Source organism: Muscardinus avellanarius (genome assembly GCF_963383645.1).
Source record: "Muscardinus avellanarius genome assembly, chromosome: 3".
Classification (NCBI taxonomy): domain Eukaryota; kingdom Metazoa; phylum Chordata; class Mammalia; order Rodentia; family Gliridae; genus Muscardinus; species Muscardinus avellanarius.
In genome coordinates this window covers 7800079-7816598 of record NC_137788.1, presented here as the reverse complement: position 1 = coordinate 7816598, position 16520 = coordinate 7800079, and the positions used below count along the sequence as shown (strand labels likewise).

Below are 16520 nucleotides of genomic sequence, written 5' to 3'. Positions count from 1 at the left end.
TGGAATCCCTTCTACCTCCAGGCTACACTCCTAGACCTATTTTATACTTTTTTTAAAATTTGGAAACAGGGTCTCTTAAGCCAGCGCGGCTGGCTTCGAACCTGCGCGATCCTTCTGTCTCTGCCTCCCAAGCGTGGGAATTCCAAGCGTGCGCCACCACGCCCGGTACACAACTAATCTTTTCTTAAGCCAAAACTAAAGAGAAGCAAAGGAAACAGACTGGAAAATGAATTAACCGCCTCCACTGCTGCTTTCGATTCCAGAAGTTTTGTCCTGCGGTGCCTTGCCTTAGCAACACAGCTCCCAGCCATTCTCAAGACTTTCCACTGTACAGCAGAGTCCTCCACTGTGGAAGCAACACGCTCCCTCCGGCAGCATTAAAATGCGGGTCTACTAAAAGGAATTCTCTGCGCTCACACAGTAAGAGCTAAGGCGCTTATGCTTCAGTGAACTACCAGGCTGCACCTGTAAAAAAGCCACTTTCTCCAAATAAAACTAGGAAAACTGGACAATTCCACTTATGTTGGCTTTAAGAATTAAAATAGAGAAACTTACTTGTTGATTAAAGTAATACAGTTTTGCTCTGCTTTAATGGGAAGTAAAGGAGTCAGGGGAGAGCTCCCTGAATAATGATAACATTATTCCCCAGAAACTTTTTGGAAAGCACTGGGTAACCTAATTCCTAAAGTTTAGTTAACGTCTTGACTCTTAATGTCTTAATTCCTAAAGTTTAGTTAACGTCTTGACTCTTAATGTCTTAACATCTGACAGTATTTTCAGTTGGTTCCACTTGACAGAATTTCTCCTTTATGTCAAAATGAACGTCAAAGGAAAGGGTAACCTCATTCATGCACTACACCTTTATTAAGCAAACAGTAAGATCTGAAATGCCCAAGGAAAAAGATCATTTTATATTAAGTGTTCAGTAAGTGGGAGATTTCACTTCTCATTCCCACAGAGCCTCCTCTTTCCCACCCTGGCTCCACACAGAGGCCTGCACAGAGACAGTCACTGATGCCTCTCTGTGAGAAACCCACGAATGAAGAGGCCTGCCCGTACAGGCTTCAAGGCCTTCAGGATTTAAAGTCAGTTTTACTAACAGCATAAATTACCCTACAGCTTTAAACAGAAAGGTGCCTCACTATCTCTTTTGCCAGGCATTATAGAACTTCACGCCCATTTTTTTTTTTAATTAGTGCTAGGGATTGAACCCAGGGGTACTCAACTCCAAGATACACCCGCAGAACCCCCTTCATTAAATTTTTGAAACAAGGTTTCTCTATGTTGCAGAGGGCCTCAACTAAATTGTCAAGGCTAAACTAGGTGTGGTAGCGTACACTTGTAATCCCGGTACTTGGGAGGCTGAAACAGGAAGAGCACAGATTCCTGGCCAGCCTCAGCAACTTGGTGAGACAATTTGCAACTTAGTGAAATCCTGTTTCAAATAAAAAAGAATCAAATAGGGCTGGAAGTGTAGCTCAGAGGTGGTATGCCCCTGGGTTCAATCCCCAGTACTGAAAAAAAAAAAAAAAAAAAAAAAAAAAAAAGAAAAGAAAAAAGAAAATAAAGAAAAACTAAATTTCTAACTGTGTATAATGGCACCTGTAATCCCAGTACTTGGGAGGCTGAAAAAGAAGGATTGCAGGTTCAAAGATAGCCTCAGCAACCCAGTAAGACCCCATTTCCAAAGAAAAATAAAATAAAAAGGGCTGGAGATGTAGTTCAGAAGTAGAATGCCCCTGGGCTCAATTCCTAATACCACATTAAAAAAAAAAAAAGAAAGAAAGAAAGAAAAAAAAGAAAGGAAAAAAAACCCCTAAATTTCTAACTAAATGATTCCACTGTGGCTTACGCATCAGTCACTCCGTGTGACCAACCCCAACCTCCTTATCTCTGCCTGGCCAGGTCAGACTCAAACATCTTGGTGGAAAGAGCTTAACTGACAAACAAAAATTCTCCTTTCAAGATACCACAATTTGTTAGAAAGTTCTGCATGAACTGATCCAAAATCTCATGGTAGGCAGTGTGAGTCTTACCTTTAGACGCTCGATGGCTTCCTCTCCTCCGGGTGTAGACATGATCCTCTCCTGAATGCTGGTTACAGATGTCAAGCCCACCTGACTATTGAGTGAGCAGGAAGATGGGGATGAAGTGAGGGACCCCATGGATGCTGTGGAAAAATTGCCAGGGCGTTGATTCTCAGAGGCTAGCAAGTACCTATGCTTATTGTTCTGAAAATCTTTCAGATCTGGGAGACAGGAAGAAGGGAAGGCGGAAAAGAGGGAAAGGAGCAAAGGAAGAAAAAGACAGGAAGGAACACAAGTGTAAGAAAGGGCAGCATTAAAGCATCGAGACAGACAACGCTACCACACAAAGGCACTGTAACTGTTCTAGATGGCAGTTCTAAAACACGGCTCCCTTGAACGCTGGTATCCTAGACGTTAAGAATGACTTCTGAATTTAGAAGTAAGACATTCCAAGTTCAACACCTCCGAGGAGGTGGCCAACGCCTCAGGGCGCTCTCCTTCAATAGCCGAGACACTCCTCCTGTCTTTCCACTGTCTCGTGTCTACAGTGCTTTTAAATTCAGTCCTGAAACAGCGAGGGAATGGCAATGATCGTTTATTTGTCAATATTAATCCATAGCAGCCTGGCCCAGTGTTTTATGCAATTCACCAAAAAAATTTCCAAATACATTTAGAGTTAGAGATAAAAGTCTGAGCACTCGGTAGAGTCCTTTGGGTAGCAACATTTCACCATGCCCAAAGGATTTTGAGAAAATGTCTTAAAAAGCAGAGTAACTACAGAAATAAGGGAATTTGGTAGAAGTCTGCTTAAGAACTCAGGACTGAATGATTGCTTCAACAGGGAATAATTAGCAAATTTGAAACAAGTTTGATATAATTTCCATTCATTTATCACGGCAAAAAAAAAAAAAGGCTGATTATTTGTTAATTTAAGTAAGGTCCTTACCATGCCTAAAAGTATAACCATGGAGTCACAAGTAAGCCTGCTTCCTAATATGATATACAAGTTTTAGGGACATATTCATTATAAGGCCCCTAATAGATGATAAATTTTGCTTTTAAACTTGGTTTTGCTAAAAAAGCCAAATAACAAAATTCATTACTTTGCTTGTTTTACTTTCTTTCAATAGTCAAAAATTTCAAATGAACACCAGAGGCAAACCATAGTTATTGCTACATCCCTATTTTAAAATCAGCTGATTTTTAAATTTGAGAAAACCTATATTGCTTAAAATTCATATCAAAACTAAGTTTCCATTAAAGAACATAACAGGAGGCAATACATAAAGTTGAAAGAAACACTATTTGCTCCCTTTGGGCCTCCTCATGTTTCCTATTTAATCGAAGCCAGTTCTTGAAGCCCCTGAATGCCCATGGTTGCTTCAAGACTGTTTGAAAACCACCATCTGCAATACAGAACACAGGGAAAAGCAGAGGCATGTCTTAAAGGGAAACGGGGAGCAAAAAGCTGGCCACCAGGTGATGGCGCAAGGTGGGGAAGAGCAGGATGGACAGAGCTCAGAAGGTCCACTGGACACATGCAAGCCCTACAAAGAATTCAGAGTAGATCCAAATAAATCTGAGAAGCAGAGCGGTTTTCCTTTGCAGATATGGACTGAAATCTTAGTCATGCACGGATTTTCAGCGAATGCCACAGCTGCTCGGGGCAGAGAGGCAGCAAGCCAGACGCAGCAACACCTCGGCACAAGGGCGAGGATAGACGGCACCGTGTCCACACCAGGGTCACTCAGCCGTGGAAATCTCAGACAGAGCTGTGCAGTCCACAAGTCCCTGTGATCAGGACAGTGGAGGCCTTTAGGGGCTAGAATACAACAGCTAGGGCTATATTTGGGTTCTCCTGAGTTTCCTCATTGTTTGATATGCCATATTGCAGAAATAAGTAAATCAATAAATACCTAAAAATTAATTCCTAAAAATGATTCTTCATGTCTTTCAAGATATCAATTACTTGATGAATTATCTTAAAAAGGCAAGTAATTACTTCCTCACAACTTAATGCTATTTGTGGAGAAAATACTGAAGTATGATCATTTTACAAAATGTTCTTTCAAGCATATAGATACCTGACAATTTTTAAAATTTAATTTGTAATTTAAAAAAGGAAAAAATGTCGCTATGTCAAGTAAGCAGAGGATGTCAAGTAAGCTGAGGCCCAAGATACTGGGGGCAGAAGGAGTTAGCATAAGCATAAGGTGAATGCTGACCCAATGTGCACAGAGCTCCTCCATCAGACAGTCTGGCCAACTGGAAGTGATTGAAAATTATATAAAGGCTTATGTTTACAACATTAATTAAAAGGATTTTTCTATGAAATAACCAGACCATGAAGGAAGCAACTCAATTGGCAGTGGCATAATGATTAAAATCAAGAGTCTTTGAGTTACACTACTCAACCTGACCCAGAGACACCATGTGCTCCGAGGAAACCACCCGCTCCAGGCTACTGGTGAAGCGGGCATAATGGAACCTTTGTGGAATCAGTGGCAGAATTGAATGAGATAGTATGTTTGAGGTGCTAGAACAGGGGCTGGTACATTACAAACCAGTGTCACCTGCTATCATCACTGTCTTCATCACCTATGAGTGTGTGTTAAATTTAATCACATGGAGGGCAAACTGAAAAGTGGAGAAGCGAGAAATTCTTAAGCTTTCGCTGAAGCCACAAACTGAAACTCATCAAAGAGGGCTTTGTCAAGCAGAGACGGGAAGAGGAGAACGTCTACTTGCACGGAACACTCTGTCTGGGATTTCCCTGTTAGGATTGCTGGCATGCAGAGCTCATTTTAAGGCTGGCCCAGCAGAGGCAGATTAGTAAATCAGCATAGCGTATGAATAACCAATACATCAAATACACACATTTGCCTCCACTTCCAGAGTAATCATCAATGAATGGATCGACTGAAGATACGCAAGAGGGAAATATAAGAGGGGTCAAAGTTCAGGTTTAGCAGTAACAAAGGGAACAGAGAAATATCTGGCATTTAGGAAAATGAAAAAAGTTAATATTTAGACTATATTATCATTTTTACAAGCCATATTAATCTAAAATGAAGCTCTAATCACTAAGAGCTAAACTAGATGAAGCCTTAAAATCTATTAGAATTCACAGAACAGAATACTAGTTTTATACTCAAAAAGTCAAAAATATGCTTTATTAAATTAACCCATATTTTTTTTTTTTTTTTTTGGTGGTGGTACTGGGGTTCCTGGAAGCCCTTCTTCCTCCAGGCTACACTCCCAGACCTATTTTATATTTTTGAAACAGGGTCTCTTACGCCAGCGCGGCTGACTTCGAACCTGCTCGATCCTCCTGTCTCCACCTCCCAAGCGCGGGGATTACAAGCGTGCGCCACCACGCCCGGCTTTAAATTAACCCATATTTTGACCTATCATTAATTTATTTTACTCACTTAAGAAAAATTTAACTTTCTTTTTTTTTTTGGTGGTGCGGGAGATTGAACTCAGGGATGCGTACATGGTAGGCAAGTCCTTTACCACTGAGCTATATCCCCAGCCCTACTAAAGACAACTTCTGATTAGATATTATATAGGCAGATCACTGAGATTTATTTATTTACTGGTACTGAGTATTAAACTCGGAGGCATGCTGTGAACTAGACCATCCAGCCCTATGTTATTTTTAAAAATTGAAACAAGATCTCACTAAATTGCTGAGGCTGGTCTCAAATCTGTAGATCTCCCGTCTCCGCCTCCCAAGTAGTAGGATTATAGGCGTGTGCCACTTTGCGGAGCTCAGTGGATTTTTTTAAAAGCTGCCTTCTAAAACACACTATAAAATCCTGCTCTCTGGAAGTCAAGCTCTTGAACTTGATGGGAATGACGACTCTTCTGCACCGTACGTTCACAGGGAGCAAGGTTCAAGAACCTTATCAGAAAGTAGACTTCAATGTGGGGTTCTGTTTGTACAGCATTGGGAACTGAACCCAGGAGTGCTCTACCACTTAACTACACCCTCAGTCCATTTCATTTTGAAACAGGGTCTTGCTATGTTGCTCATGCCTCAAACCCGTGACCTTCCTGCCAGCCTCCCAAGTACGAGGGTTATCAGGGTATACCATCACACCCAGCTGAACAGTGGGTTTCAAACACATGTATTATTGCTACTACACTAAGTCATAGAAACCCATGAAAAAAATACAAAAATTCCAAGTAAAATTTTTATATTTTTAGAAAGTGATTAATTTCTCAAGGAGAATTAAGTTTAACATTCCAAAGACGTTCAGAGAGAGCCGGGCATGGTGGCGCATGCTTGTAATCCCAGCATTTGGGAGGCTAAGACTGAAGGAACATGGTCCGAGGACAGCCTCAACTACTTAGTGAGGCCCTCTGCAACTCAGTGAGACCTTGTTTCAAAAATAAAAAGACTAACGCCAGGCATGGTGGCGCACGCTTGTAACCTGTGCGCTTGGGAGGCGGAGACAGGAGGATCGCGCTGGCTTAAGAGACCATGTTTTCAAATAAAAAAAGTTTAAAATAGGTCTGGGAGTGCAGCCCGGAGGTAGAAGGGCTTCCAGAAACCCCAGTACCACCAAAAAAAAAAAAAAAAAAAAAAGACTAAAAAAACTAGGGGTGGGGGGTGTATCTTAGAGGTACAACAATACCTCTCTATTCCTTCCCAGTACTGCAAAAAAAAAGTTCACGAATAGCTTGATATATTCTATATAAAAAAATTGAAATAATTTTCACAAGATTTTTTTTTCTCTTTTCTGCCCTTTTCTTTTTTCCTTGAGTTGGGGGGAATGGCCTTACTATGTTGCCGTGTTTTGGGGGGAGGGCAGTATTTGAGACTGAACTCAGGGGTGCTAGGCCACTGATTCACATCCCAGCCCTTTTTTACTTTGAGATTTGGCCTTACTAAATTGACCAGGCTGGCCTTGAATTTGCATCCTCCTTCCTCAGCCTCCCAAGTAGCTGGGATTACAGGCATGTGTCGCTTTGCCCGACACATTGACGGTTTTTTGGCACTGAGAATTGAATCCAGGGGCATTCTACTCAAAAGCTACACCACCAGCCCTCGTTTTTTATTATCTTGAAACAGGATCTCACTAAGTTGCGGAGGGCCTCATTAAGTAGCTGAGACAGACCTCGAACCTGAATCCTCCTGTCTCAGCCTCCCAAGTACTGGGATTACAAGTGTGAGTCACTACACCTGGTTTTACACTAGGTGTTTTTTTTTTTTTGTTGTTGTTGTTTTTTTGGGTGGTACTGGGGTTGGAATCCAGGGGCCTTCTACCTCCGGGCTACACTCCCAGACCTATTTTATATTTTATTTGGCAACAGTGTCTCTTAAGCCAGCTGAAGCTGGCTTCGAACCTGCGTGAACCTGCGTGATCCTCCTGTCTCAGCCTCTCAAGCGCGGGGATTATAAGTGTGTGCTACCACACCCGGCTTTCACACTAGGTCCTCAGAGAAGAAGGAAAAAAGTCTTTACCACCATCTAATCTAGTTCCATTAACTTCTCTACATCGAAGTTCATTTTAAATACAATGACCTGAAGAAGATTCACCTTTATGTTGACCCCAATGCACTTACTATCAATAATATCTCCCAAGCCCTGAGCACGGAGAAGGTCCTTCAGCCGCGTCACCTCCTCCTTCAATTCGCGAACCAGCTTGGCGTTGGGGTCCTCGTTGATGACGGCATTGCACTTGATCTGCTTTGCGCGGTCTGCGTATCTGAGTGCAAGAGCAAAACCCATCTGCGTCACTTTGGGAGCGGCATGCCATTGTTTCTAAATCAAACACCCTGGGTATTTACATTTTATGAACATTAATAATTTTAACAGTACTTTATAAAGATGAGGTAAAGGCTCAGTAAAACTATATGATTTGCCTAAGATCACAACAGAAACAAATACCAAAACTCAAAGCGAGTTTATCAAAACTACAGTGTTTTTGCTAAGTTAAAAGTATATTTTAAGCCGGGCGTGGTGGCACACGCTTGTGATCCCCGCGCTCGGGAGGCGGAGACAGGAGGATCGCGCAGGTTCAAAGCCAGCCGCGCTGGCTTAAGAGACCCTGTTTCCAAATAAAAATATAAAATGGGTCTGGGAGTGTAGCCTGGAGGTAGAAGGGTTTCCAGGAACCCCAGACCACCAAAATAAATAAACAAAATTTAATTAATTAATTAATTAATTTAAAGGGGCTGGGGGTGTAGCTTAGGGGTACTAGGATTATAGGTGTGTACCACCACATTAGCTACATGTATTTATAACTAACATTTTTTATAAAGACAAAGGCTGTGTTCAAGGAAGAAAACACTTTTATTTATTTATTTTTTTACAGAAAAGAGCATTCTAAGAAAATTTTATTATCACCTGAAAGTTGTCTAAAAATCTTTTATTTATTTATTTTTTTGGTGGTACTGGAGTTCCTGGAAACCCTTCTACCTCCAGGCTACATTCCCAGACCTATTTTTATATTTTTACTTGGAAACAGGGTCTCTCAAGCCAGCAATGCTGGCTTCAAACCTGCGCGATCCTCCTGTCTCCGCCTCCCAAGAGGGGGATTAAAAGGTGTGCGCCACCATGTCCGGCTAAAAATCTTATTTAAGCAATATGAACAGCTTTTCAATGAAGAACTTCCTTGCCAATTGACTGCAAAACATAAATAGGTAAATTCCATTATAATAAAAATCACTTCCTCCCATGTTTTCCCTGTTATATCAGAGAAAGGGACCTATGTACACAAATGGCTACCAACACAGCACAGGAAAACCCATCGTACAACAAAATGACTCAATGGAGTCTCTCTGGCTACTGAGATCAGATGAGAGTACCTGAGAGTGCTCAGAGTCTCATCGTAGTTGATATCCGCCGGGCTCAGAGCAGCCACCATTGCAGTCCGGGAATTGCCACCTAGGAGATGAGGCAAATGTTTGAAACCGTACTCATTTCAGAAAGGATTTCACTGAACGTGTCAAATCGGACAGCACCATCTTAGACCCAAAAACGTCGTCGAAAGCCAACAGCCTCCTTGAATACCCTCACTGCAGGCACTGTTATATTAAAATGCAGGCGTCCGGATCTGCTGGATCCAGTTTCTGTCTTCCTGTACTCTCCTGAACCCAGTCCGGTCGATGCCAGCCACTCCACCAGCACTGGCTGGGGTCAGGCCGCCAGTCCACTCGGCCTCTTCCCTCAAGTAGCAACAGATGACACAGCTCATCGCTACTGCTTACAAAGGAGCAGGTGTATTTTTTCAAACTCTGTGAAGGATGACATTGGCATTTCAAAAAGGACTTCATTAAGTCCGCAGGTTACTTTCTGTAGTTGGATGGACTGTAAATTAGTACAACTAGTATGGGGAGCGGTACAGAGGTTCCTCAGAAGACTAGGAATCAAGCCACCATATCATCCAGCTACACCTTGGTATCCTTCTAAAAGAATTAAAGATAGAATACTACAGTGCCCTAAGAATACTTATGCTTACTGTAGCACAATTAACAAGTCAAATCATGGAACCCACGTAGGTGTCCATAAACAGATGAATAAAGAAAACGTGGTATATACACACAATGAAATTTTACTCAGCCGTAAAGAAAAACAAAATTATACCATTTGCAGGAAAGCTGACGGAACTACAAGTAATACAGTAAGTGAGGCCAGCCAGTCAAGTCATTCGTTTTCTCTCATATGTGGAAACCAAGAAAAAAACAGGAATGAAGACTTCAGATAAATGAGTAGAGAGACTAGCAGAGTAATGGAAAGGGATGAGGAGAGGGAGGTGGGAAGGGAAAGGAGGACTGGGGAAAAACAACTCCAATAATGTTATGTCCGTATATGAAGCTAATCACTACCGATCCTGCTAACATGCACCCAGAGGGAGGGGGTGACATGCAGAGGGAAATACAGCATGGACTGTGCAGACGTGTTTTTATCACTTTGAACCTCAGTATAATTATCATATGCCAATGAAAGTATAAAAAAAAAAAAACCAGAAGGAGCAAGGAGTGACAGGCCAGAACTAGAAAGTCCAAAAACATCGACAGAGGAGTGAGGGCTCCAATGTCTGCGTACGTGCACCTCAGGAGACCACAGGTTTGGAGTGAACTCTGAGGAAGAAGCTAGAGCCTGAAGGGGAGGAATGAAGTCGAGACAACTACTGCTCGTGGGTCATGCCCCGAAGCACGTGATGTGGGGACACCCGACTCTCAAAGTGAGTGAATCCAGCCAGCGGAAATGAGGCGCAAACATGAAGGGAGGCAGGGAGCACTCCCGTGAGCACATGAAGGGAGGCAGGGAGCACTCCAGTGAGCACATGAAGGGAGGCAGGGAGCACTCCCGTGAGCACATGAAGGGAGGCAGGGAGCACTCCCGTGAGCACATGAAGGGAGGCAGGGAGCACTCCCGTGAGCACATGAAGGGAGGCAGGGAGCACCCCAGTGAGCACATGAAGGGAGGCAGGGAGCACTCCCGTGAGCACATGAAGGGAGGCAGGGAGCACTCCCGTGAGCACATGAAGGGAGGCAGGGAGCACCCCCGTGAGCACATGAAGGGAGGCAGGGAGCACCCCCGTGAGCACATGAAGGGAGGCAGGGAGCACTCCCGTGAGCACATGAAGGGAGGCAGGGAGCACCCCCGTGAGCACATGAAGGGAGGCAGGGAGCACTCCGGTGAGCACATGAAGGGAGGCAGGGAGCACTCCCGTGAGCACATGAAGGGAGGCAGGGAGCACTCCCGTGAGCACATGAAGGGAGGCAGGGAGCACTCCAGTGAGCACATGAAGGGAGGCAGGGAGCACTCCCGTGAGCACATGAAGGGAGGCAGGGAGCACTCCCGTGAGCACCAGCAGTAGCTACAGATGCCTCTGCTGCAGAGAGACGCTCACAGTGAGCATGCCGGCGCCGCGCCAGCGACCAGAAGGAGGTGACCGACAGCGAAGGCCCAGTGGTGACATACCTAGGTTCTCTCGAAGTAGCCAAGTAAGTACAGAATCCCTGTAAGGAATGAAATCGGTTTTCTTCTTCTTTTTACTCTATTAGGAAGAAAAGAACAGTCTTAACATTTTTAGAAAATATTCACATCAAAGGCAAAGCAGTTTAAAGTTTCCAAGTAAATACAACTGCAGTAAAACACTATCACTGTGGAAATCATCACAGTTGCAATTCTTCACAGCACCCACAGGTCATACAATGATTATTTTTGCATTTAGCTTTGAAATTTTTAGTTAGTGGTGCTGGGCATTGAACCTAGGGGCATTCTACTCTGCAGCTCTACCTCCAGCCCTATTTTATTTTTTTATTTTGGAACAGGGTCTCTCTACGTTGCTGAGGCTACTTTCAAACCTATGATTCTTCTGTCTCAGCCTCCTGAATACTGGGATTATAGGTATGTGCCACCACACCAGGCTTGAAATTTTGATTAAAACACACATAAAAGTCAAAAAAGTAGTTTAATGAGTTATCATATACCCAAGATGCAGCTTGGTATTAATTATTATTTTGCCATTATTAATATTTTGCCATTATCATCTTTCAATTATCCTTCCAAACATTTTCTACATTCTCGAACCATTCTGGAGTAAATTTCAAACATTCTATCTAAAACACTTTAGTAGATAAGGACACAGTGTACACTGACCAAAATCAAGAAAATTAACATCAATATAACAGTTATCTAGTATATTTTCTGTATCATGTCTGTTATAGCTGTTAATGTTTTAAAGCAAATTCAACATTTCACCTGCAAATATTTCAGGTGTATATCTTTAACAGACAAGGACTGTTTTATTATTTATTTATTTATTTATATATTTATTTTTGTGATGCTGGGGATCGAATCCAGGGGCATTATACCTCTAAGCTACACTCCTAGCCCTTCTTCTTTTTTTAAAAACTTATTTGGGAACAGGGTGTCACTAAGTTTTTGAGACCCTTGCTAAGTTGCTGAAGCTGGCTTCAAGCCTGTGATCCTTCTGTTTCAGCCTCTCAAGTACTGGGATTGCAGCCTGTACCACAGTGCCCAGCAACTGTGTATATGTGTGTGATACCACACACGCACGCGATTGAACCCGGAGGCATTCTGCCTCTGAGCTAAAGCCCCAGCTCTATTTTATTTTGAAGGAGTCTCATGAAATTGCAGGAGATCTCGCTAAGTTGCTGAGGCTTTCCTTAAATCTGTGATCTTCTGTCTCCGCATCCCAAGCACTGGGATTACAGTATACCACCGTGCCCAGCTAATCTTTTTTCTTTTTTAATTCAAAGTGGGTTTTGCAAAACTGATTATAAAAAGCAATCATTTGCACAGGGACATATATACGTGAGTCCTTTGTAAGCTGCCCCTGGTTGAGAAGATGTTCGCAAGCACAGGAAAGGACAAGTGAGCACCACTTCTTAACACTCCCCACGGCTCTGGGAGCCGGTTAGATACTGAGTGTCCGCACCGTGTTATACCAAACAACGGGAAGGGTTCTGAATCTGAGGTAACTTTTCTGCTAAGTGGAGAAAAACAGAAAGGGGCATAACTGTTTTATTAAGTTATTACTGTAGAAATAGAGAAGATAAACTTAGATAATCACAACTATGAATTCCCATCGCCTCCATCCTCAATTTCTCTCACGTGATTCATAAGCAACTAATAGGTGCTCTGAATATTATTTGTGTAAGAGGACAAATAAATTTCAAATCATTTGTTTAGAAACATAGGAGAAAATATGAAATAGTTGGGTAAAGGAGGATACAATAATAATATTGTTATAAATTCAGTTAAAATTTTAACTGAGCTTTTACCTTATCTATGTATAAACAAAGAGTAGGAAAAACATTTTAATGTTGTAAATTGCTCATGACCACTGGGCATGGCAGCACACACTTGTAATCCCAGTATTTGGGAGACTGAGACAGGAAAATCACAGGTTCCAGGGCAGCTTCAGCAAGTAGTGAGACTCTCATCAACCTAATGAAACCCTGTCTCTAAATAAAATAGGGTGGGTGTAGTTTGGTGGTAGAATACCCCTGAGTTCAATCCCCAGTGCCACAAAATAAATAAACTGCACATGACCTTTCATTGTAGAGAAAAATAAGATAATACAAAGAGGTTTAAAAACATACACCAAGCCAGGTATGATGGCATGCAATTGTAATCCCAGCATTTGGGAAGCGGAGATAGGAGGATCACGGTTTGCGGACAGCCTCAGCTCTTAGCGAGACCCTGTTTCAAAATAAAGAATAAAAAAATAGGGCTGGGGATGTGGCTTGGGGGTAGAGTGCCCCTGAGTTCTATCCCCAGTACCAAAAAAGAGAGTGTGTGTGTGTGTGTGTGTGTGTACACACACAAATATAGATAATAAATATATAAATATATATTAAAGTGTAAACACACACACACCATTAATTTTAGGAAGCGAGCAATGTTTTAGAATAGGATCGTTAAAAAATTTAATGTAGCCGGGTGTGGTAACATACACTTGTAATCCCAGCACTTGGGAGGCTGAGACAGGAGGATCGCACGGGTTCGAAGCCAGCCTCAGCTACTGAGTGAGGCTCTCAGCAACTTAGTGAGACCCTGTTTCAAAATAAAAATATAAAACAGGTCTGGGAGTATAACCCGGAGGTAGAAAAACCCCTGGGCTCCACCTCAAGTACCAGAAAGAAAGAAAGAAAGAAAGAAAGAAAGAAAGAAAGAAAGAAAGAAAGAAAGAAAGAAAGAGCCAGACATGGTGGCGCACGCTTGTAATCCCAGCATTCGGGAGGCTGAGACCAGGGGATCAGGGTTCATGGACAGCCTCGGCTACTTAGTGAGGCACTCCGCAACTCAAGAGTAAAACATAGGGCAGAGGATGTAGCTCGGAGCTCAAATGCTCCTGGGTTCTATCTCCAGACCCGCAAAAAAAAAAAAAAAAAAAAAAAAAAAATTAATGTATTGCTGCCTTTTTAAGTGGTTTATAGAACTGTCAAATACAGTTCTACAGGTCACTAGGCCAAAGATTATAAGATGACATAATATAAAAGCTTCCTCAATTTCTCTTGTTCCTTTATTCCCAATTTCTTCTCCAAAGTACATCACGTTCCTAAATTAATTCTGGCGTGAAGTCTCATGACTCAAGGTCACACTAAACAGACATTCTAGAACCAAGAAAACGACCAGAAGCTCTTTGCAGACGCCACTGCTATTCAGGTCTCCACACACCCTCTAAGGACGCAGCTCTGGACCGATTCTTAGGAACCTCGTTCCTACCCAGCCCCACTGTACCTTGCTGGTGCAGTTGTCCTACAGACGCAAGCATTGAAAGGGAAGAACGAGAAAACAGGATAAACTTCCAAGTAAAAAGCACAAATTAGGACTTGTCACAGACAAGAAACATTTAATTCTTAGCAATTTAAGTGAGTTTATTAATCGGAACAGAGCGACCAATTACAAATGTGTCCTCGGCTCCTAACCTAAATAAGGAAGACTCTTATTCAAAAGTTGTCTTAGCTTTATTCTTTCACTGTGAAGGATAGGAAAGAATAAAGTTCCAGTGACGTGCCACCAATGGTTCTAGTCCCCGTGTAGAATGCACATATGGAGGTCCCACAAGGTCATATGGTGCTGGAAACCTCCGAGGTCGCGACTCATGCTCACAGTGATGCTGGAACAAGTCTACCACACTGTCAGCTGCAGAACAATACAGCAAGACAGGCACAGCACATGAGCCTGCTAATATGCACCCACGGGATTGGTCTGTATGTTTACTATACTTCTTTCCATTATTTTAAAATATATTCTTCTTACCTTTTTTTCTCTTTTTCTCTTTTTCCTGTTTTGGTAGTGCTAGGAATCAAATCCAGAGATAGTCTATCTTCAAGCTACACCACTAGCCTGGTTTTTTTCCCTACTTGAAAACAGCATTTGCCAAGTGGATAAGAGTCTCGTTACTTGCTGAAGCTGTCCTCTGACCTGTGCTCCTCCTGTCTCAGCCTCCCAAGTCCTGGGATTACAGGCGCCCGCCACCAGGCCCAGCAGAATATATTCTACTTAAAAAGTTTACCACACATAGTATGCCATGTTATGGCAGCAGCAGTCTCGTGCATCTTGTGTCTACCTTCTCTCGATTGCACTGTTTGCTTCTGTGCCTGGTTTAATTTCTTATTGTTTTATTCACCACAGTCCTTGGAGCAACAAACCACACCACAGAACCGAGGCAGGCCGCAGGCTGTGCCATCTAGGTGCGTGTGGGCACACTCTGATATCCCGCAGTATCAAAACTGCCTAATGATGCGTTTCCTGGAATGTACTCTGCTCATTACGTGATTGATGACGATTTTATTTCAAGTTTTTTTCTTTTTAAGACAGGGAATCAAACCCAGGGCTTTACACACACCAGAAACGTGCTCTGCCACTGAGCTACAGCTCTAGCCACCCCATGACTACGCATGTATTTGAAGGACAGGCACAAAGGATTTACCCTGACCCCAGGGTTATTCTCCCTGTGAGCTACACTTCCAGCCCTTTTAGTTTTTTAATTTTGAAACAGGGTTTCACTAAGTTGCTACGGCTGGCCTGGAACCTGCAACCCTCCTGTCTCCGCTTCCCAAGTACTAGAATTACTGGCATTCGCCACCATGTCCAGCTACAGTGACTGTATTTTAGCCCCCAAATCCACAGCATTCTCTAAAATCAAGTTTTTTAAAATACTCCAAATGGTCCTGCATCCTACCTAGAAAAGCGTGCACAGGAAAACAATATAGACAAAGGCACTTGGCTTCAGCGGGAGAGGAACTGAAGCTCAAGCCACGGGGCTTTGCTTTGTGCGTCTCCGGGGGTCCACTCCACTCCACTAGTCAAAAAAGAAGTCTTATCTGAAAGCTCCACAGGGAGGAGAGCAAGCTGACGTAAAAGGGTCAAAGAGGAGAGGACAGCCTTTATAAACATCAACTCTAGTTGCTGAGCAGACAGATTTCCCATATAATAAAGTATAAAACTTACCACCTCTGCCAAGGCTGAGATGACTTTGCCCAAAGTTGTAAGAGACTTATTAATATTTGCTCCTTCCTAAAATAAACATCAAACATAAATGATGAAGACTTTCGACTGGTGCGCATCATTCACACACTGGTATAATTTGCCACATACCAACATGCTGCTTTCTCGGGGTGGGGCAGTGCTGGGGACAGAACCCGGGGCATTCTACCTCTGAGCTAAACCCAAGCCCTATTTTTTATTTGGAAACAAGGTGTCACTAAGTTGCCGAGGGCCTCACTAAGTAGGTGAGGCTGAACTTGAACCGCGATCCTCTTGTCTCAGCCTCTCAAGGACTGAGATTGCAAGCGCACACCGCCACGCCTGGCTGACATGTTTCTTTATGACCAGTTCCAAGCTCCCTTTAGTCCTCAATCTCTCCTCCTCTCAGCTGGCAGCATGCTGCGACCACATGCCGACCCCACAGGCCTACGTCTCCGCAAGACTCCAAAACAGCACAGGTGCAGCTCCTACCCACAACCCATCAACATGCAACTTCTGTTCTTGTAAAC

General features: G+C 43.0%; 1 protein-coding gene across 3 annotated transcripts in view; it reads right to left on the bottom strand.

Annotated features, from left to right (window-relative positions):
- The window catches only part of KIF1B (kinesin family member 1B), a gene marked incomplete at both ends in the record, with an annotated part of 150533 nt that overhangs the window by 96068 nt on the left and 37945 nt on the right, over positions 1-16520 (bottom strand). For 2 of the 3 annotated variants that reach the window (XM_080692232.1, XM_080692233.1), the window contains 5 exons: positions 2037-2170; positions 7602-7744; positions 8847-8925; positions 10969-11044; positions 15976-16041. In XM_080692232.1, the coding sequence (XP_080548358.1) occupies positions 2037-2170; positions 7602-7744; positions 8847-8925; positions 10969-11044; positions 15976-16041 (498 nt within the window). Of the gene's footprint in view, positions 1-2036; positions 2249-4904; positions 4947-7601; positions 7745-8846; positions 8926-10968; positions 11045-14259; positions 14278-15975; positions 16042-16520 lie in introns of all 3 variants that reach the window. The other variant, XM_080692231.1, reaches the window with a different exon arrangement.